This window comes from Pantherophis guttatus, chromosome 3, assembly GCF_059756535.1.
Source record: "Pantherophis guttatus breed Tessera chromosome 3, ASM5975653v1, whole genome shotgun sequence".
NCBI classification, from domain to species: domain Eukaryota; kingdom Metazoa; phylum Chordata; class Lepidosauria; order Squamata; family Colubridae; genus Pantherophis; species Pantherophis guttatus.
In genome coordinates this window covers 35,866,390-35,885,554 of record NC_142065.1, presented here as the reverse complement: position 1 = coordinate 35,885,554, position 19,165 = coordinate 35,866,390, and the positions used below count along the sequence as shown (strand labels likewise).

Sequence of the window (19,165 nt, the reverse complement as noted above, 5' to 3'; positions counted from 1 at the left end):
CCACAGTTTTTTTCCCTGTTACATACATTGAGCAGAGAACAATAAAGACAATTGAGAAAGAAGCCTTGGTTATTTCTTAACATTTTCTTGGTAAGGTTTTTCAAAAGTGGCTTGCCATTGCCTCCTTCTTAGGTTGAAAGAAAGTGGCTGGCTCAAGGTCACCCAGATGTCTTTGTGCCTAAATCAGGACTAGAATTCACCATCTCCTGGTTTCTAGCCTGGTATCTTAAGTATGTATTAGATCAAACTGGTTTTCTTACTCACATTGTTGTATCTCAATTGTGAACATTTTTCATTTTAATACTCTTTATGTTTGAAAAAAGAACTTAAAACATTTGCAGAGGTGAAACATATTTCACCCTGAACTTCTGAACATATTTGGAAAATCATTTGAAGCAACCACTGACTTGGTACATATGGAAGTATTTGAGCAATTGGTTTGCTCAAAAAAATCAAGGTAGTGATTGGAATTGCACAATTGAAACCCCATTTCTTGTACACACATATATGTGCATAAGGGGTGGGACCTTGACTGCCATCTTAACATTTTGTCTCCTCCCATCTGCAATCCTTGCAAATGTCATTGCAGCCAATAGCCCAATATTATGCCAAAGTCATCACATTTCATTGGAAAATCCAATGAGTTTAACAGCTCCTATGCTTGCCAGAGACAAGTAAAGCAACTAATGGAGACTTCATAATCAGAAATATGCTGTTGAACTACATTCCAGCCACTCCCCAAATCAGCATAGAGCCTTATGCCAAAAGAAAAGTCATATCAAAAGCACACAACAGTAATCAACATATGATTGACTCATTTGAATGTAATGTTACAGGCTTCTTCTCACCTTTTGGAACAGCCCTTAGCAAATTGTATTTCATAGGGCGCTAACCTTTCAATTTGAGAACCACCAGAGGGCAGTGGAAATGCTTATACAGTACTTAATTGATGCAGAGTAAACCAATTTTCATTTGTGAGACTATTAAGTTACAAGTCAGATCCTTTTTGATAGAATGTGTTGTAGGTGTATCCACTTCAGGGGTGGTATTCAGCAGGTTCTGACCAGTTCTGGAGAACCGGTAGCAGAAATTTTGAGTAGTTCGGAGAACTGGTAAATACCACCTATGACTGACCATCTATTTTCTGCCTCCTGAGTCCCAGTTGATCGGGAGGAAATGGGGATTTTGCTGTAACCTTTCCCTGCCACGCCCACCAAGCCACGCCCACCAAGCCATGCCAAGCCCACCAAGCCATGCCACGCCATGCCCACCAAGTCACACCCACAGAACTGGTAGTAAAAATTTTTGAATCCCACCATTGATCCACTTGCAATTCTTATTAGTGTAAAAAGTTAGCACCCATCCCTCTCCTAGAAGAATGAAATATTTTAGGAAATATTAAAAAGGCAGAATATTATATTTTCCTAAAAAAGAAATAAAAAATCTTAAGGGAGACAGAAACTCAGAGTCCCAGCTCCCTGCCCCCCAGCAAGTATTTTGTGCCTATTAAGAAAGACTGGGCCAGCCTATCTGCATGGTGTAGGGATTAAGACATGACCCGTCAGAACATAATAGGATTAACCCACTAAGACACAGAGCTCACTACATTGCACAGTCTCCTAATGACATTGCAACACCCTCAGAAGCTTCAACCAAGCTTCTCAGGCAACCTATGGAGCCAGCTACATGGCCCCATGGGAGTCTGACAACAGCCAATAGAATACATGTTCTTGCACAGGAATAGGAAGCTCAAGTGCAAAGGCCAAAAGAAGATATAAAAACCCCTCACTCTCAACTCCATGTGGTCAGCTTCCCAGAATCCATGTGATTCTACTTCATCAATATATCTTCTTTCCAGTCAGCCTCCATGTTTCCAGTGTCTTTCTCCCAGCTTGGAACTGAACCTGATGGATATATCTTCTCAACAATAGATAGACACTATTTATATTTCAGCTAACAAGTTTTTCTGTGCTGCCTTATTGTTGTAAGGGTAACGATGTTCCTGGGAGGAATGAGCAAAGAATGCCTGGAGTGCATGCCAAGAATATATTATCCCAGCAAGATTATCCAAGGCATTAAGGCTACTCAACTGCCCAGCTAAAGCAAGCAGACACTTATAATGTGCAGCAGTAATATAGGAAATTCTTGGGAGTGGAAGATCTCTTGAGTGATACAAGTAAAGGCATCATTTCATACTGTGCAGAAAAAGGCAATAGTAAATCACTACAGTATTTACAAGAAAACGACATGGACATAAGACTGTATGCCTTCCTTTATTTATTTAACTTATATGCTAAATAAATATTGAGGGATGGATTGGAGAAAAGTGTACATCAATAACCTGCATGATGTTTATAATGCTATTCTGATAGCCAAAATGCAAATGATCTGCAAGCTCTAGCAGTCGAAGTTAAGAAGTAGAGTCAAGAAATGGGACTAAAATTACATATAAAGGAGGCCAAACTCATGAAAACAGATACAGCGACTAAACTTCAGAATGAAGATACTGTACAGTTCTGAAAATGGCATGCTCGGGGGGGGGGCATTATTTTTCCTGTCACAAACAACTGATTTTGCTACCAAAACTAGTTCTTTGGCATGGCATGCTCCCAGATTTGAACAGGAACAAGTAGGAATGATCTAAGATGATTCTTGGATGACCGTGTATCTACCTGGAAAGGGGAATCTCAATTGTTGCAATTGGTAGAAGCAGCCGAACGGTTGGGTCTCCATCTTTTCCTTTCAGCTTTGCTTTTTTTTTTAAAGCACACCTCGGTTTTAACTGTACGTTTTTGAAGTTCTTTTTCACTTTCATTTTCAACTGTTAATTGACTGGTTGAATGCTGATTTATTCTAAGCCCTTGCTGAACCTAAATGTGTATTTTTGCATCTTTTTACTGCTTTAGTTTGGAGTTGTGAATCACCTTTGCTTTCACTGTATGGAAGTCGATGGCAAGAGGACTCTCATCTGGGTAGTGAAAGTGATCTAATTTGATTTACATTTATATCAGATTTTTACTATAAGGATTTTGTATTCTATTTTTTAAAAGCTTTGATCTTATTTCTTTTAACCTCTGATGGGAACTTCCCTTTTTTCTATTCACTTTTTACTGAGGGAAATATCTCAATTTTTTCTGAAGTCATTCTGTTATGGTACATCTATTTCTCTTATCCTTGAGGAACTATTTACTTTTTGTTGTGAAAGCTCTTAAGAACTTTCTTAAGAAGACTGATGGAGATTGGGGAATGGACTTGTATCCAATCCGGAAACAATTGTCAAGAGATACTGAGTTTCAATTTACAGGAAGATTCTTTGAACAACAAATGCTGCAGCGTGTCAGCCCTGGAGGCCATCTTTTTCTTTGGATCTTCAGGGCTGTCACACTTAGTGCTGTGGGAAACTGGGAGGGGGGATTGCATGGAGTTGCAGGGATATCTAGCCATAACAACATTCTTTTCTCTGAGAGTCAAGGACATCCAGCCTGTACCTGGAGTGGCATGACTGGGAGGCATCTCCAGTTGGGATGTGTATTGATTGGTCCATGTGATGGACATGTGGGTGCAGGGAAAGGGACTTAGACTTTCTTTTGGGTGGGGAAAACCTGGAAGCTTTCAGATTCCGGTTTTCCCAGATGTGCCAATATGACATCTCTAATAAAATGGAACTTCTAGCCTCTGAGTCTTCTTTCATTGGGAGTGCTACTTGGAACTCTGACAGTGATATTTACATGAGATTTATGACTTTGGGGGATGAGATGCAATTGTTGGGAAAGATCCCAGTAAAAATTTTAAGAAAATGTTTTATCATCAAGAATCGATTGGGGATATTTGATCCTGAACAGATCAGAGGTAATGGAGTTTATGGCAAATCAGAAGCCATAGTGGGTTTTCTAGAAAATAAATACAATATAACAGTGAGAAGTTTAACTTTGCAGTTGGTTTTACCTGTTAACTATTTTTTCTGATATAGTAGATATAAGGTCAAATTGGTTGGCTAAACAGTTGTACAAGTTCATAAACTCTGAGCCTGTTGTGCAATGAAGGGGAACACTATTCTTAAAATGTATTTATCAGTATTCAACTAAGGGGAAAATCTATGTGTGTTTTAATGCACTTTTTAATGTCTTGTTTAACTTTACTTTTTTGTATTTTTCTCTTTTTTGGAATTCGTATTTTAACTTTGTGAATAGAACAAAAAAAAATCAAAAAAAATAAAAATACTGAAGTGTTAGATAGCTTCTGCCTTTTAGGATCAATGGTAAAAGATTCAGGAGCCAAAAAATAAACTGTAGGTAGATTATCAATTAATGCCTTAGAAAAGATATTCAGATGCTAAGATGTGTCTAGACCTACAAATTATGCAGGCAATGTTTTTTTTTTCTGTGTACTCTACGGAAGTGAAAGTTGAAAAAACGAGATAGAAATACTGACTTTTGAACTTTGGGATTAGAGAAGACGCCTGAGAATATCATTGGTAGCCAAGAAAACAACTAAATGGGTACTGCTCACTTCAAGCATAAATAACCACCTCAAATAATCATATCTTGGACATATTAAGCAAAGATGTGTGAGCACACACAACCCCACTACTTAATACCCTTAGGTACAGAGGATTCTATCATTACCTTTGTGGAAATAAAATGAACTGTCAGTTTGTGTGTGTGTAAACTGAAGGTAGGCATCAAAATATCCTGAAAAAAAAAAAAGCACTGAAATAGTTGTCTTGAAAATGGCTCACAACTTCAAATTTCTCATTGTCAGATCAGATTCTTTAGCCTGGCATATGTTGGGACTCCAGCTTCCAAAATTTGTCATCAGTATGGCCTTTGATTATGCTAACAAAATATTCAAAGAGCATTCAAGATTCATTTATACTAATGCGCAAATATACATGTATACTAATGCTCATATTATTGATTATGTCTATATTAGGATTCTCCCCAAGTTCCCCATGTAATTCATTGAAAACTGTTTTCATCCACAACCGAGACGTTTGATTCAAATAAGAGACTTATGTTTTATAAGGAGATTTAATACAGAATGGAATTCTTACATTAGAAACATTATTTCCATTAAACATTTAATCAAACAGTGCAATAGAAGATTGTCCAAACAAGCAATTTTCAAAAAGGCTGGACATATCTTTTAAAAATTTGGCTTAAAGATTTTAAAAGTTTGGTGTAGTGGTTAAAGTGCTGGCCTAAAAACCAAGTGATGTAAATTCTAGTTCCGCCTTAGGCATGAAATTCTGCTGCATGACCTTGTGCCATGCACTCTCTCTTAGCCCAACTCACTTTACAGGGTTGCTGTTATGAGGAAAATAGAAAGGAGTATTCTATATGTTCTCAGCTTTGACATATTTATAAAAGTAATAAAGGCAGAATCAAAAAATCTAGAGAGTACAAATTCCTTCTAATATTCCTCCAAATACAAAAACACTATATTCTACTTCTGAGAAATATTTTTTTAAATACAAATAAGTATTAAAGTTGTTGAGTGTTTCTCAGCTACAGTCTAAATTTGTATTATTTATTTTATCATTTTAGAAATCAACTGTTATCATCCTGGTATGAGTATAGGTAGGCCCTGAAAATTAAATCTAAACTCCTACTGAATTAGAAATCCTAAAACATTCAAAAGCAAAAAGGATGCAATCTCTTCTGAGTGGTTCCATTGTGGAAAACTAAAACTTAAATCTATTATGTGTGTCCTACATTCTGTCATGACAGAGAACAAATCTAAATCTGTCTAAAAAATGCAGCAACAGCAACTTTTCTCAAGGGTTTGAAAACGGAGACAATATTATTACTACAGAGTTAATTTCAACTGAGATGGAATGGAATATGATGAATATAATGTGATTATAGGGGTAGTCTTCACGACCACACTTGGGCCCAAAATTTCCTCTGCTAAGCAAGGTGGTTATTAAGTGAGTTGTACTTAATGTTATGACCTTTTTTGCCACAGTTGTTGAGCAAATCACTGTGGTTGTTAAGTGAATCCTGCAGTTGTTAAACAAATCCAGCTTCCTCCATTTACTCTGCTTCTTCAAAGCCATATGGGAAAGTGGTCACGTGACTCTAGGACACTGCAACTATTGTAAATGCATCACAATTGCCAAACACCCAAATTTTGATCATGTGACCACGGGGATGCTGCAATGGTTCTACGTGCAAAGGTCAGTCATAAGTCACTTTTTCACTGCGGTTGTAACTTTGAACGGTGGCTAAACGAATGGTTGTAATCGTTTACTTTACTGTAGTCAAAGTACCTTTGCTTGACGTATCCATTAACAAAGCAGCTCTATTTGGATCAAACTGCAAATTCAGCATTAGGTAAACTATTTCAAGCACAGATTTAATTTCCTTATATTTGGATTTGTAAATAATATTTGATATTACTGATCATTAAATTTATTCAAACCCATTTTCCCTTAGATCAATAAGATTTGAACTTTCTTATAAAAAGCTTTCATACTCCAAAATTATAGAAAATATGAAATGATTTTTCCAAAACTATAACTGAAAGTATTTAGTCTAAACTAAACTGAAAGTATTCAAGGATCCTGCAACTTATGGAGCAGCGACATAGCAATTCTTGAAAATTATACTCATTTTTTTCTCATTCTTTCTTGCCACTTCTCCACTGAGTATCAGTAAAATACATAAATGAAATATACTTTAAAGATAATTTGAAATATAAGAACCAAAATGCCTTTAAGAAACAAATCTGAATGTAAACAGCATTATTTAAAACATTAAATATTGATTTGTATTCAGCTTTGGTAATGTATAGTAAAATTCCTTTATCAAGAAAATAGTTTTAATATTTGTCATTTCATAAAGACCCACAACAATTAAGGAGGCAATGCTATAACAGTGCAAGAAGATTTGTCTTTCTACAGACAAGAAATTGTCCACAAATATATAATAAATGATGTATATAGAGATATATATACAATATATCATTTATCATTATATATTATAATATATAATATATATTGTGTATTATATACACACATAAATTTCTATACCACTGAAAAAGGTCACAGCAGCTAGAGGTTCATGCATAGGTCAACTTTTTTTTTTAGTGAATTCCCTATATATGTAACATATCTGAACTTCTATCATAATATCAGATTATGTTGCATAAAGTATAAGCTTGTGCTAAAAATAATATAGTATTGAGGTTACAACAATTGTGTCTCAAAGACCATCAACCATTTAGTGACCTAGTATCATCACTTTTCCAAAACCACTAAGACCTATTCAGGTTATATAATTTTAACAGAAGAACTATACTGTAAAGCTTTAATCTTGTTCTAACCCAAGTTTCTTCAATTTGATTCCATGCTATATAAAGTGTGTGCAGATATGCAGAATACAGACAGATAAGTCAATCCTATGATTTGAGATAGCCACTAGATTCTTAATAATATTCATCAGAGTTCCTATATATTTCCTATATGTGTACAGTTCCTATACATTTTCTGCATATAATATGAGCAATATGTGCAGAACCACATACATGTTTTTGAGATGCCAGAAGATAAATGGTTTCATTAAAAAACCTTTTGTTGGCAGCATTATTTTCTTTACTGTACATTTAAGCAATAAAAATATTCTTTGCTTTATGGTTGCTTTTCTGAAGGCAATTTTATAGGAGTCAGGCCAGCTTTCTTGAAGTAGGAGACTAATTGTTTAGGGATTTCAGCCAATACTGCCTGGGAAAGTGCCTCCCGAGGAGCCTATGAAAAAGAAAATGTATTATATAACATCATGAATGCCACAGAGATATAAGACAAATTATTTTCCATGTAACATTTCACAATATAAGAAGAAACTTAACAGAAGTTAAGTTGAAACCAAGAGCCTTGGTGGCGCAGCAGACTAAAGTGCTGTTAAGTAGCACCTGCTGCCTGCAATTACTGCAAGTTCAAATCTCACCAGGCTCAAGGTTGATTCAGCCTTCCATCCTTTCGAGGTAGGTAAAATGAGGAGCCGGATTGTGGGGGCAATAAGCTGACTTTGTATAAAAAAAAGAACACCGCTTAGGGGCCCCCGAAAGTCCTACTAAGCAGATATATACAAAAGTATGAAGGCTATTGCTTAACACATTGTAAGCCGACTTGAGTCTCCAGAGAAGGGCGGCATATAAATCGAACAAATAAATAAATAAATAAACAAACAAACAAACAAACAAACAAACAAAACAAAACAACAAACAAACAAACAAACAGAGAAAATAGATAAAAACAGGAAATACCATACAAGAATAAGCAATGAAATGCCCAGTTTTCGTACTGCTACCCGGAATTAGTAAAACTGAGTCATTTCAGTTAAAAATAATAAGAAATAAGAATAAGAATAAGAAATATGCATTTCCAAAACTCTACTTTGCCTCAAGTATCTTTTACATTTTACCATACCAGCATACAAAGCAGTGTTTTTTAAATTTCTTAAAATAATTGGTTAAGAAAGCAGAAAAATAATATATCTTGCCTCCCATACATTTTGTCACACCCTTGTGAATGTGGATCATATTAGTTGTTTTTTAATTCAAATACTACAAGCAGATTTTAAGCAGAATTCAAAATTGAATCTGAATAACACTGGAATAGATGCAACATTTTACCTAACTAGACACTAATCATATTAAAACAGAATAATAAATACAGACAAGAAGCTCACATTTCTGATCCAAAGGAAGAGGCCTTCTTATGCTGTTAAATATGGCTAAGAAATGGGCAGAATTAAATCTGTTACAAGTTTCTGCCTTTGGGGGGAAAAACCCAGTATCTTTAAAAAAAAAGTTCAATAACCTTCTAGAACTCTGAATGATTACATCAGATCAGTGCTCCAGATACTGCTATCATCAAGAGTATGTTCAAATTAACCTATTAAGACATACCAAATTAAGCTTACATTTCTTGATATAAAATGTCTCACAGAGTTATTTATCTTGATTCACAATCAACACTGCTGTTTGCAACTAGAGTAGAGAAACCTGTGACTTTCCAGATAATGGGGACTTCCAATTTTAATTTACTGCAGAGTTTAATAATTTACTTAATGGATCAATTTAATCTCTAGGGGGAAAAGATTCTTAAACCCTGGTCCATATTCTTTAGTTACTGATAGTTTAACATCTTGAAAGCAAAAAGGTTAAAGCAGCATAAAAGCACATACAATAAAGAAAATAAATGAATATGGAAACTTACATTTTGGAACTGTCTAAAAGGCACAAACTGGACAATATCTCGTGCAACTGGCTCCCCTGCCAATGACTTCAAGACACCATCATCCCCATCCAAAAATTCCATGGCTTTGAACTCAGCACTGCCAACACCAATGATAATGATAGACATGGGCAGCTTGGAAGCATTTACAATGGCTTGCCTAGTTTGGTCCAGATCAGTTATTTCCCCATCTGTGATTATCAGTAAAACATAGTATTGCTGCAAAAAATTAGACCAACCAATAAAAATTAAGTCAATAAAGCTTATATACTAAAATGGACAGGAAAGAACAGTGTAATTATTTTTAATTATCAGTTCTGATCTCAATAATTATGTTCAGGTTTTGCTTTGTTTAATTTATTTTAGAGGACGCTCAAAGAACTGCCTATATTTTTATATCAGTTATACATTGGTGTAACATTAAGATACGTTCTTTTCAGTAATAGCTTCTACTTTATACATTTTTTTCTAAACAGATGTGTCTAACTTCATCTTTGGAAAGGGAGTCTTTGGAAAGAGGTCTCAAACTCATGGCCCAAAGAACAGATACAGTCATATTTTCTGCAACCCATCTATGGTTCATCCACTCATCCTATCTTGCCTTGAACAATCTGCATTCGTGCATTCACTCAATTGCCTCCAGTGCCTTCCAAGAAAGCCTGAAGGCTTTTTGTGGAAATTGGGAAGAAATGGACATGGATCCTGAATGCCACCCTGTTTTCTTCTCTTTGGATCTGTCTTCCTCAGGCCTGAAGGGCAAGACTGGTGAAAAGGCAACTGGAGGTTAAGCCTGGCACTGGCACTCAATTAGTGCCAGTGCCTTATTATCATAAGGATTCATATATAATCTTGCAGAAGAAGTCCATAAATGGTTAGGACAAAATAAGAGACAGTCTTGAGAAAGGAGAAGGCATAAGAAACAGACTCAATATTCCCCTCCACTACAGAGTCTGGTTGAATCAAGAGAGAAACTCTAGCAGGCTTTCAAAATTCTTATTATATCCTACAATAATAAAGTAGCATTTATATAATCCCTATACTCTGTTTTCTGCCTTGGCCTACTCTGAAGCGCTGATAACCGCTAGGCTAGAGCAGATCCGGTCATTACAGGGAGAAGTGGTGCATACTGCTTGTTTGTGATGGTGAGTTGTGGCTATCACCCAATTGCTAAAAAAAAAACCCAGAAGCAACGGTGGCAATTTCCCACCTATCACAGGGAAGAATCAAGATGAAGTCACATGAGGCTACCAGAGCTACAGCATCACCTCAGTGCTAGGTTGGTAGCAGCATGTTTTCCACATATGATAGACATGAGTACTCTGGGCTGCAGATCTCTCATTGATTTCTCCCCCACAAATTAATTGGCAAAATAAAGCAGCAAACAGTACCATTCTTTGGTTCTCCCCAGCTCACACATTTCAAACTTGGGCTTTGAGATAAGAAAATCATGAAAAAAGAAAAAGAAAAAAGAGCAGTCAAAAGAAAAGATTTGTAGCACTCTTCCATGCAGAATTTCCCCAATCTGCCCCTATGGAAAAGGTGACCAGAGGGTTTGTCCTGGTGAAAGAAATCTCAATGCTGTTAGAAAGCTTTCTATGGAAGAGGCAGATAAGCACGCAGCTGTTCCTACAAGAGAATAGTTGAGAAGAGCCTTTTTAGGAAGTCAGCTGTAATAACTGGCTGAGATTTCTGCCAAGGATAGGAGGGTTGCTGGATGGCAGAAAATATCTTAAACTTGTTCCACTTTTACTAAAATAGCAAAAGGCTTATATGTTTAATCAGAGGTTGTGGAGGAAGGAAGAACAGATGTGTCTCCTTTGGAAACTGAAGCTTCTCTTTGAATGATCTGTCTTTCCTGGACAGTCTAAAGGCTTTTAATGGTGTGGAATTACAATGGTCAGCATTCCCAACTTTGGCTGAGGCTACTGAAAGTTGCAATTTATTAACATCTGGATGGCCATACAGTAGATTAGGGATTAAAGCATAATTATTACATGTAAATAACTTTCGTATCAAAGGATAACATGTTTTTGGTGTGGTGGCCTTCGAACTACGTAATCCTTATGAAGCATTTGTGACAACCTGAATTTCAGCTTCCTAAATTAAATGAAAAGTAAATGTGTAAAACAAACAACATCAAACCAACTCACAGAAGCAGTTTTTTCTTGCATTGAATGAGCAGCAAATCTAGCAACATGATTTATAATTGGAGAGAAGTTTGTTGGACCATAAAGACGAATCTGAGGCAAAGCCTGTCGATAGGCATCTATAATTCCTTGGATTCCTAAAACAACGAAATAGCAGAATTACTTAAAAACTTTGGACAGAGTTTTGTACACATTTTTCAAATCTTTCAATAAAGAAATGGGAATAGCAGTCTACTTGAATTAGGTTGGTTATTTACCTATATGTCTATGGAGATTCTCAGTCATCCAGGTCATGGTTGTCCCAAAGGTGATTTTACCAGAAAGTCCAGTTGCCTCTTGAAAAAGCACCTTTGGGATTATTTACCTATTGGTAGTTCTTGGGTTATAAAGCAACTGAGACTCGGAACTCCTATCACTAACCAATGCAGTCGTGAAGCATGACATAATGTGACTGTGTTGCTTAGCAAAGGCAATTCTGGCAGTCCTGGATGCAGTCATTAAATGAAGAATGTGTGATGTACGTGATTGCAATTTCTGACTTCCTGCCAGCTTCCCATTGACTTTGTTTGTTAGAAGGCAGCAGGGAACATCAGAAATAGCTCACTGTGATGTAATGAAGAGAGTGCCCTATTGCAATCATATGACCGCAGGGAAACTGGAACAGTCGGTACCACTGTAAATTTGAATGGTTGCAACCTGAAGACTATCTGTGTTCTCATTTCACTCATTCCCATTAGCATGGTGGTGAAAATACCAAATGTTTCATCTTTTAAGAGGAAAGTGATGATAAAAACATTATTAACAATAGTATATTGTACTATGAGGTTGTGGTGGCTATCTTGCCTAAAGGCATGTTACTACAAACATGTCATTCAAAATTCAAAATTAAATTCTTACCGTACCTAAAATGTTTATGTAACTTTAAGAAATTCTCCAATCCAAACTATATGGTTTAACAGATTTTGGATAGTTTTAATTTTATTTCTAAATATTTTATCCTTCTTTATGTTGAAACTGTTAACAGAATGGCCTTTATATTTTTGTTTATGACAATATCATTTAAGAAAAGTTGACTCCTAAAAAATCCCAAACAGTGAGGTATGAAGGAACTAGAAATTTCCTTTGAGAGGAAATTTCATCATCTTGCCAAACAATAAAAAGGATACTCTCACAGATATCAGCCATACTTCAGATGGCAAAGTGATTTGGAAAAGGCCTTCAACAATTATTTCAGTGTTGGATAAGATTAAAGGAGACAAGTGATTTGTATTGCAAAAGAGCAACACAAAAAAGCAGTTGTGTTGACCATCAACAAAAATTAATTTCAATTATACTTCAAAATTTCATTAAATGCTTCAATAAAAACTTCAAAGAAGCTGAGTGACTTTGGACCAGCCGAACCCACAGAGTAGTTGTGAAGAAAATAGGAGGAGAAAGGTGTGTTGGATGTGTTCAGCACCTTGAGTTATTTGTAAAAATGATAAAGGTGGGATGCAAACAAACAAACACCAAAATCATTTTGCCTCATAAAGAATTCCAGAAAATTTGAAAGTTTTTGTTTTTGGGTGAAAGTAACTTATTGCATTAAAATGGATTAGACTGCACTCAATAACATATATCACATACATCCAGTATTAAATTATTAAACAAAATTCAAACTTTATTCTTTTAAATAGGTATGAGCTAAAACAAATTATTTCTTGGCTACGGTGTATAATAAACTGGAGCTGTTTCCATCCTAAGCAATGCAAGATCCTGTTTTATTTTTTATAAATCAATTGTTGTTCCCCTAATTACACTAATGTTTTATCCCAAACCGAATGTTATACAAACCAAAACTTTATTATAAGGTGAAATCATAATACTATTTACATTCTTTTAAACAGTGAATAAAGATTTCTAGAATTCAGATCCTTAGATATGCTACAGTAATGATCATGCCCAAATACTGATTGTTCTCAAAACTATTGTTGTTCTTGTTATGATTTTTAATGAAAAATCCCTCATACCTTTTTGTTCTTTATTATAATATATATATATTCTTATTATATAGTATATAATATATATTATTATATTATTATTAGAAGAAAAATACATGATTACCTTGGCAAAAAGGGTTTGCAGGATTAAAGTTCAATGCAAATTCATGGGAAACCTAAGAAGACAGACATATTAAGACATGGAATCAAAAGTAACTAAAAATTTGTAATAGTAATTAAAGTAAGAAACCCACCTGCCAATCTGGAGGAACTTGAGCTCCAAATCCAAAGGCAGGAAACAGTTTATCACTGAAAAATGAACCAAATGAAACAAAAATACTCAGATCAATATTTTTATTTTGTTTTAACTGCATGTTGAACAAAATAAATCATATTTAACTTTAAATTGACCAAAGCTAACTGAAGCTACATATAGCTGTAGTTAGCATGATCTTTTCTAGAGTGGTAATGTTCAGAAAGCTAGGTTATAAGTTCAAGTCTCTTTTAAACTGAAGAAGAAATGGCATTCTAATATTCTTTATCATGTAAGAAGTCATAGCAGTTCTTTAAATATGGTTCACTCATAACTTTTGTAATACAATGTTAAACACACAGTGCTACTTTATGAGACAGTGGATTAACAGTTTTCACTCAAAAAGAACCAATAAAAATGTCAAAGGCACAGTAGACAATGAATTAATCTTAACATCAAAACATGTTGGCAGCAACTTCTAGCTCCATGAAACAAACTACCAGTTAAAAGGAAATATAGTTTATAACAATGGACCTTTTGTAATCTTTCTAGGCCTTAGTAAGTAAATAAACTAAGGGAGGTAAATTTAACATACGTGTCATAATCCTGGACCACACCACCCACACACCAGATAGCAGTGAGATATTCATTTATCCCATTTGGACTAATATGGTGAAGAGAATCTGGTGACTTTGGATCTCCATTGGAACCAGTAAAATCTACCCCCACCTGATAAAAGAATAAGAAAGATAAATTAAATATTAGATAATATAAGAAACAGATTTCTACTCAATAACTTTAGGTTCAGGAAAACCCAGAATGCTGCTAAAATAGCTTCTGAAAAGCCAAAGGCAAATTAAGTTACTAACTTCATAGACGGCAGATAGGTTGAATATAGGTCAAATATACTCTTTGTTGTATTTAATAAGTGTCGTTAATTATAATTATGCTATACAAAAAGTATATTTAATTTTACTAAATGTATAAAACAGATTTAGTAAATGATAGTAATTTCTATCTTTATTTATTTATTTTTTAAAAAGCATCTTAGCAAATGTTACCATGCAATTATTATTTAGAAAAATATAAATGCTGGACTTTACATTTAACCTAGAAATCAAATACATCAGTGGTGGGTAATTTTTTTTTTTTACTACCAGTTCTGTGGGTGTGGCTTGGTGGGTGTGGCATGGCTTGGTAAACATGGCTTGGTGGGCGTGGCAGGGGAAGGATATTGCAAAATCTCCATTCCCACCCCACTCCAGGGGAAGGATACTGTAAAATCTCCATTCCCACCCCACTCCAGGGGAAGGATACTGCAAATCCCCATTTCCTCCCAATCAGCTAGGAATTTGGAAGCAGAGAATAGATGGGGGCGGGGCCAGTCAGAATTTTTATTACCAGTTCTCCGAACTACTCAAAATTTCCCCTACTGGTTCTCCAGAACTGGTCAGAATCTGCTGAAACCCACCTCTGAAATACATGATTTGATACTCACAGTGAAGTTAATTTGGCAACCACCCATGATATAATCCAGGAATGAATATTCTGTTTCAATCTGTGAAAAACAAAACCATTACAGTATTACAATTTTTACCTTAAGATGACAGAAACATCAACTGGATGAAATGAAATTATTCATACCTTACAGGATTTCAATCTAATAATGCCAGAATTTTTGTAACTCTTCTTTTTTCTTTTTTTTTCAGGGTGAATACATTCAAATTCAATCTGTATGAAAGGTATACATACAAAATCAGCTTATTGAGTTGTAACAAATCATGTGCATTTAAACCAAATTTCAATAGAGAATTTCTACAGTTAATAATCAGAATTGAGTTGGAAGGGATCTTGGAGTTATCCTCTCAGTTTGTGAATCCTCTGGGAGAGCAGTCTAATACAGACAGAGAATTAAATATTGGACTCCCAATTGGTATAGCAGAAAACTAATAATCATTGAGAAGTTGAGAAGTTCTCCATTGAGAACACACTGGAAAATTAAATCTATATTATAAATTACTCAATTATTATGCTACCTTTCAATTCAGCAGAAGATTAATCAGCATGGAGCAGAAAAATTGTATTCAACTAGAGAAAATTTACTTATACTAATGCTGCAACCAACTCAGCCATATAACTGCTTTCCTAACTCTACCAGTTTTGATTCATAAGAATCAGAATGTTATTTTCATGGAAGGCTCAAAAGAAAGAAAAATGTAACTGTGAAACATATATAACTTGTTTTTTCCTCCATAAACACACACAAACATACACCTGGACAAAAAATATTGGGAGAATGAAAATAATATTTTGTTATCTTTCTTGGAAAAAGAATACAATGATTAAACGAATCAAATAATGTAAAATTAAAAGCTCACCGGAGAACTGTCACCTGCCTTCTGTATCTGGGACAGGGTACTTTCAAAACTGCCTATTAAATCATGTGACCCATCACTATCATAATCATAACAGTGCACCTGAAAGGAAAGAAACAGAGAGCAATAGACAAGGAGAATGACTGCTGCTCACCACTTGATCTCTCACTTCCAACAGCTTTGAGACGTTGCATATGAATTCCCCTATCAAGTCTGAACTGGTGTTGTCATCCATATCACTAACTGCAACCTAATAGTAAAAAAGAAACCCCAAAATGAGTCCTCAAGGACCACTATGTAATATAATAGGTGTTCACTATGCAATGGGAAGGCAACTCAGATACGAAGCATATTTTTAAAAATATGCATCACTGATCCAAGGATCAAATAATCCAATTACCGAAAATAAGCATTCAACTGGGAAACAGATGCAGAAACTTTAAGTACTGTATGTGCCAGCATAAACAGTAATTCCTAGTCTGATGCCCTCCAGATATGTTGATATACACTTCTCAGAATACTGCTGGTAGAAAATGTCTGGGAGTTGTGGTTTTAATAAATCTGGAGCATATCTGATTAGGAAAGCCTGGCATAGGCAACGTAAGATCAAACAGATTAAAACAGAACTTAAAGATAAGATACCCAACAGCAAGTAGTTGCATGAATTATACAAAATATGACAAGACTGAACCACACAGTTCTTCTCTATTTTATGAGGTTTTATGAGAACATCCATTCATGCAGAAACTGCAAGGCTCATACTAAAAAAAAAAACCACCAAGGAAAATATGATCTGAATGTCCATTGTAAATTAAACGTTCAGCATAACATATAAAAATCTGGAAATCATACAGATATTGTTTTGTATCAGGGCTTAAAAGATATTTGAATAATGCCGATATCTTTAAGGAAAACACGACTTTCATCTTATTGTTCTTGCTTACCTGTGATACACTAACAGTACAGGGCTAGGTTTTATGTATAGTGTTTATGAATACGCTGTAAATATTGCGTAATGTGTTCATCCTAAATATATTTGCTTGCAATCAACTTTTAATGACACATATTTTGGACTAAAATTGTAGATGAAAATATCACAGACCAGCAATAAAGAGGCCTAGGAACCAAAACTTAAAAGCAAAAATCCTTTAAGACAGTCACACTGATAGAAAAGACCAGAGACTTTTCATTAGATACAAAAGTAGAAAGTATTCTTTGCTACTACTTTAATTACAAAGCAAAATTCAAAAGTACAAGATATTTTTTGGATAAGAAAAAGGATGCATCTCAGTAATTACAGCAACACCTGCATCAGAATTGCATTTTATATCATATAACTCATAAATAATCATTAATCTCTTCACTAGCCTTTATCTAGTGTCCAAAACATACAATCCTCTTTACACTAATCATCTGCTTACTAATGATGCTAGTTTCCAAATCTATGGATAGTTAAATTTTCCTCTGAATAAAGTGGAAGACAAAATCTCTGGAGGACCTATAAAATAATAATAGTGATTCTCAAACATGACCTATGGATTATCAGTGATCTCTAAACATTCACCAAGTGCTCCTCTACAGCTTCCCCATATTCTTGAGCTACACTTGCAGTCATAAGCCACATATGGCAAGTCTTAGCTAGCAAAAATTTGTTTATCACTTTTATATGCCCCACATAAGAATGGCTGAAAATTGATTCACTGAAGAGACAAATGATAATACAAGTAGCACTATGATAACTATACTAAAATTCAGAAAGTTGACAGGTAAACTGCTCTCAAATACAGCTCCTAACTGTGGGTCTGCAAATGTTACGCTTAGAGGAACTGCAACTCCCATAAACAACCCCCAAAATAAATAAATACATAGGAAATGCAATAATGAGTATCCAAAAGTGGGATTTATTTAGGCTGGAGATCCACTAACTCCTTCTAGTCAATGTTGACTGACTCGGAATACTCAGAGATTCCTAGCAAAGAAAAGATCCTTCTTCACCAGCAAGTTTCTCCTGTTTTTAAGGCATGGAATATATACAATAGTTCAAGCGCTAACTAAATTATTAGTTCAATTTATATTATTATTAGTTCAATTTATATGCCACCTTTCTCCGGAGACTCAGGGCGGCTTACAGTGCATTTAAAAAAACCATTATAAAAACATTTAAAAATTAAAACATTAAAACCCATTCACACCATTCATGGCCGGATCTCACAAGATCACAACTGCGAGATCAATGGCCCCAGGCCTGTCGGAAAAGCCAGGTTTTCACTGCTTTTCGGAAAGCCAATAGGGTGGGGGTGGTCCAGACCTCAGGAGGTAACTGGTTCCAGAGAGCTGGGGCAGCCACAGAGAAGGCCCTCCCCTGCGGGACTGCCAGCCGGCATTGTTTAGCTGACGGGACCCGGAGGAGACCAACTCTGTGGGATCTTACCGGTCACTGGGAGCTATGTGGTAGAAGGCGGACTCGAAGATAACATGGCCCTTAGCCATGTAGGGCTTTAAAGGTAATAACCAACACCTTGAATTGTGCCCAGAGACCAATAGGGAGCCAGTGCAGCTCGCGGAGAATTGGTGTAATGTGGGTGTATCGAGGTGCACCCACGATAGCTCGCACGGACCAACATTCTGGACCAACTGTAGTCTCCGAACACTTTTCAAGGGTAGCCCCATGTAGAGCGTGTTGCAATAATCTAACTGTGAGGTGACAAGGGCATGAGTGACTGTGAGGAGAGCCTCCTGATCCAAGTAGGATCGCAATTGGTGCACCAGGCGAACCTGTGCAAAGGTAAATTGAAATAATAATAATAATAATAATAATAATAATAATAATAATAATAATAATAGATGGTAATGTAGGAACTACATTTTTTGTTTACTTGGGTAATCACTGCATTTTCCAGATGCTGAGTTATTAATATTTCAAAGTTTACTGAATAATAGAATTGGGCTATTAACATCTGCAAACTAGCTGTTAAGAGCAAATTCCCTATGTTAACCTTTAAAGGAAGCTAATCTATTAATAATTAAAGACAGATCATATGGGGAGAATCTACTTAGGTGGCCACTGAGAGTTGACACCAATTTGATGGCATTTATTCAATCAATCTACTAATATTACTAACAAAAGCAGGATAGGGTTACTTTGGATTGTGGTAAGATATAATAGTTTTGGG

General features: G+C 35.5%; 1 protein-coding gene across 6 annotated transcripts in view; it reads right to left on the bottom strand.

Annotated features, from left to right (window-relative positions):
* Positions 1–5,011: 5,011 nt before the first annotated feature.
* CPNE1 (copine 1) overlaps positions 5,012–19,165 on the bottom strand; it is a 55,551-nt gene continuing 41,397 nt past the window's right edge. For 4 of the 6 annotated variants that reach the window (XM_087889271.1, XM_087889269.1, XM_087889270.1 and 1 more), the window contains 9 exons: positions 16,147–16,242; positions 15,262–15,348; positions 15,116–15,175; positions 14,213–14,346; positions 13,619–13,673; positions 13,489–13,540; positions 11,389–11,522; positions 9,221–9,457; positions 7,079–7,747 (listed from right to left, as the gene is read on the bottom strand). In XM_087889271.1, the coding sequence (XP_087745397.1) occupies positions 7,631–7,747; positions 9,221–9,457; positions 11,389–11,522; positions 13,489–13,540; positions 13,619–13,673; positions 14,213–14,346; positions 15,116–15,175; positions 15,262–15,348; positions 16,147–16,242 (972 nt within the window). In that variant the 3' untranslated portion in view covers positions 7,079–7,630. Of the gene's footprint in view, positions 7,748–9,220; positions 9,458–11,388; positions 11,523–13,488; positions 13,541–13,618; positions 13,674–14,212; positions 14,347–15,115; positions 15,176–15,261; positions 15,349–15,995; positions 16,095–16,146; positions 16,243–19,165 lie in introns of all 6 variants that reach the window. The other 2 variants (XM_034414121.2, XM_087889267.1) reach the window with 2 other exon arrangements.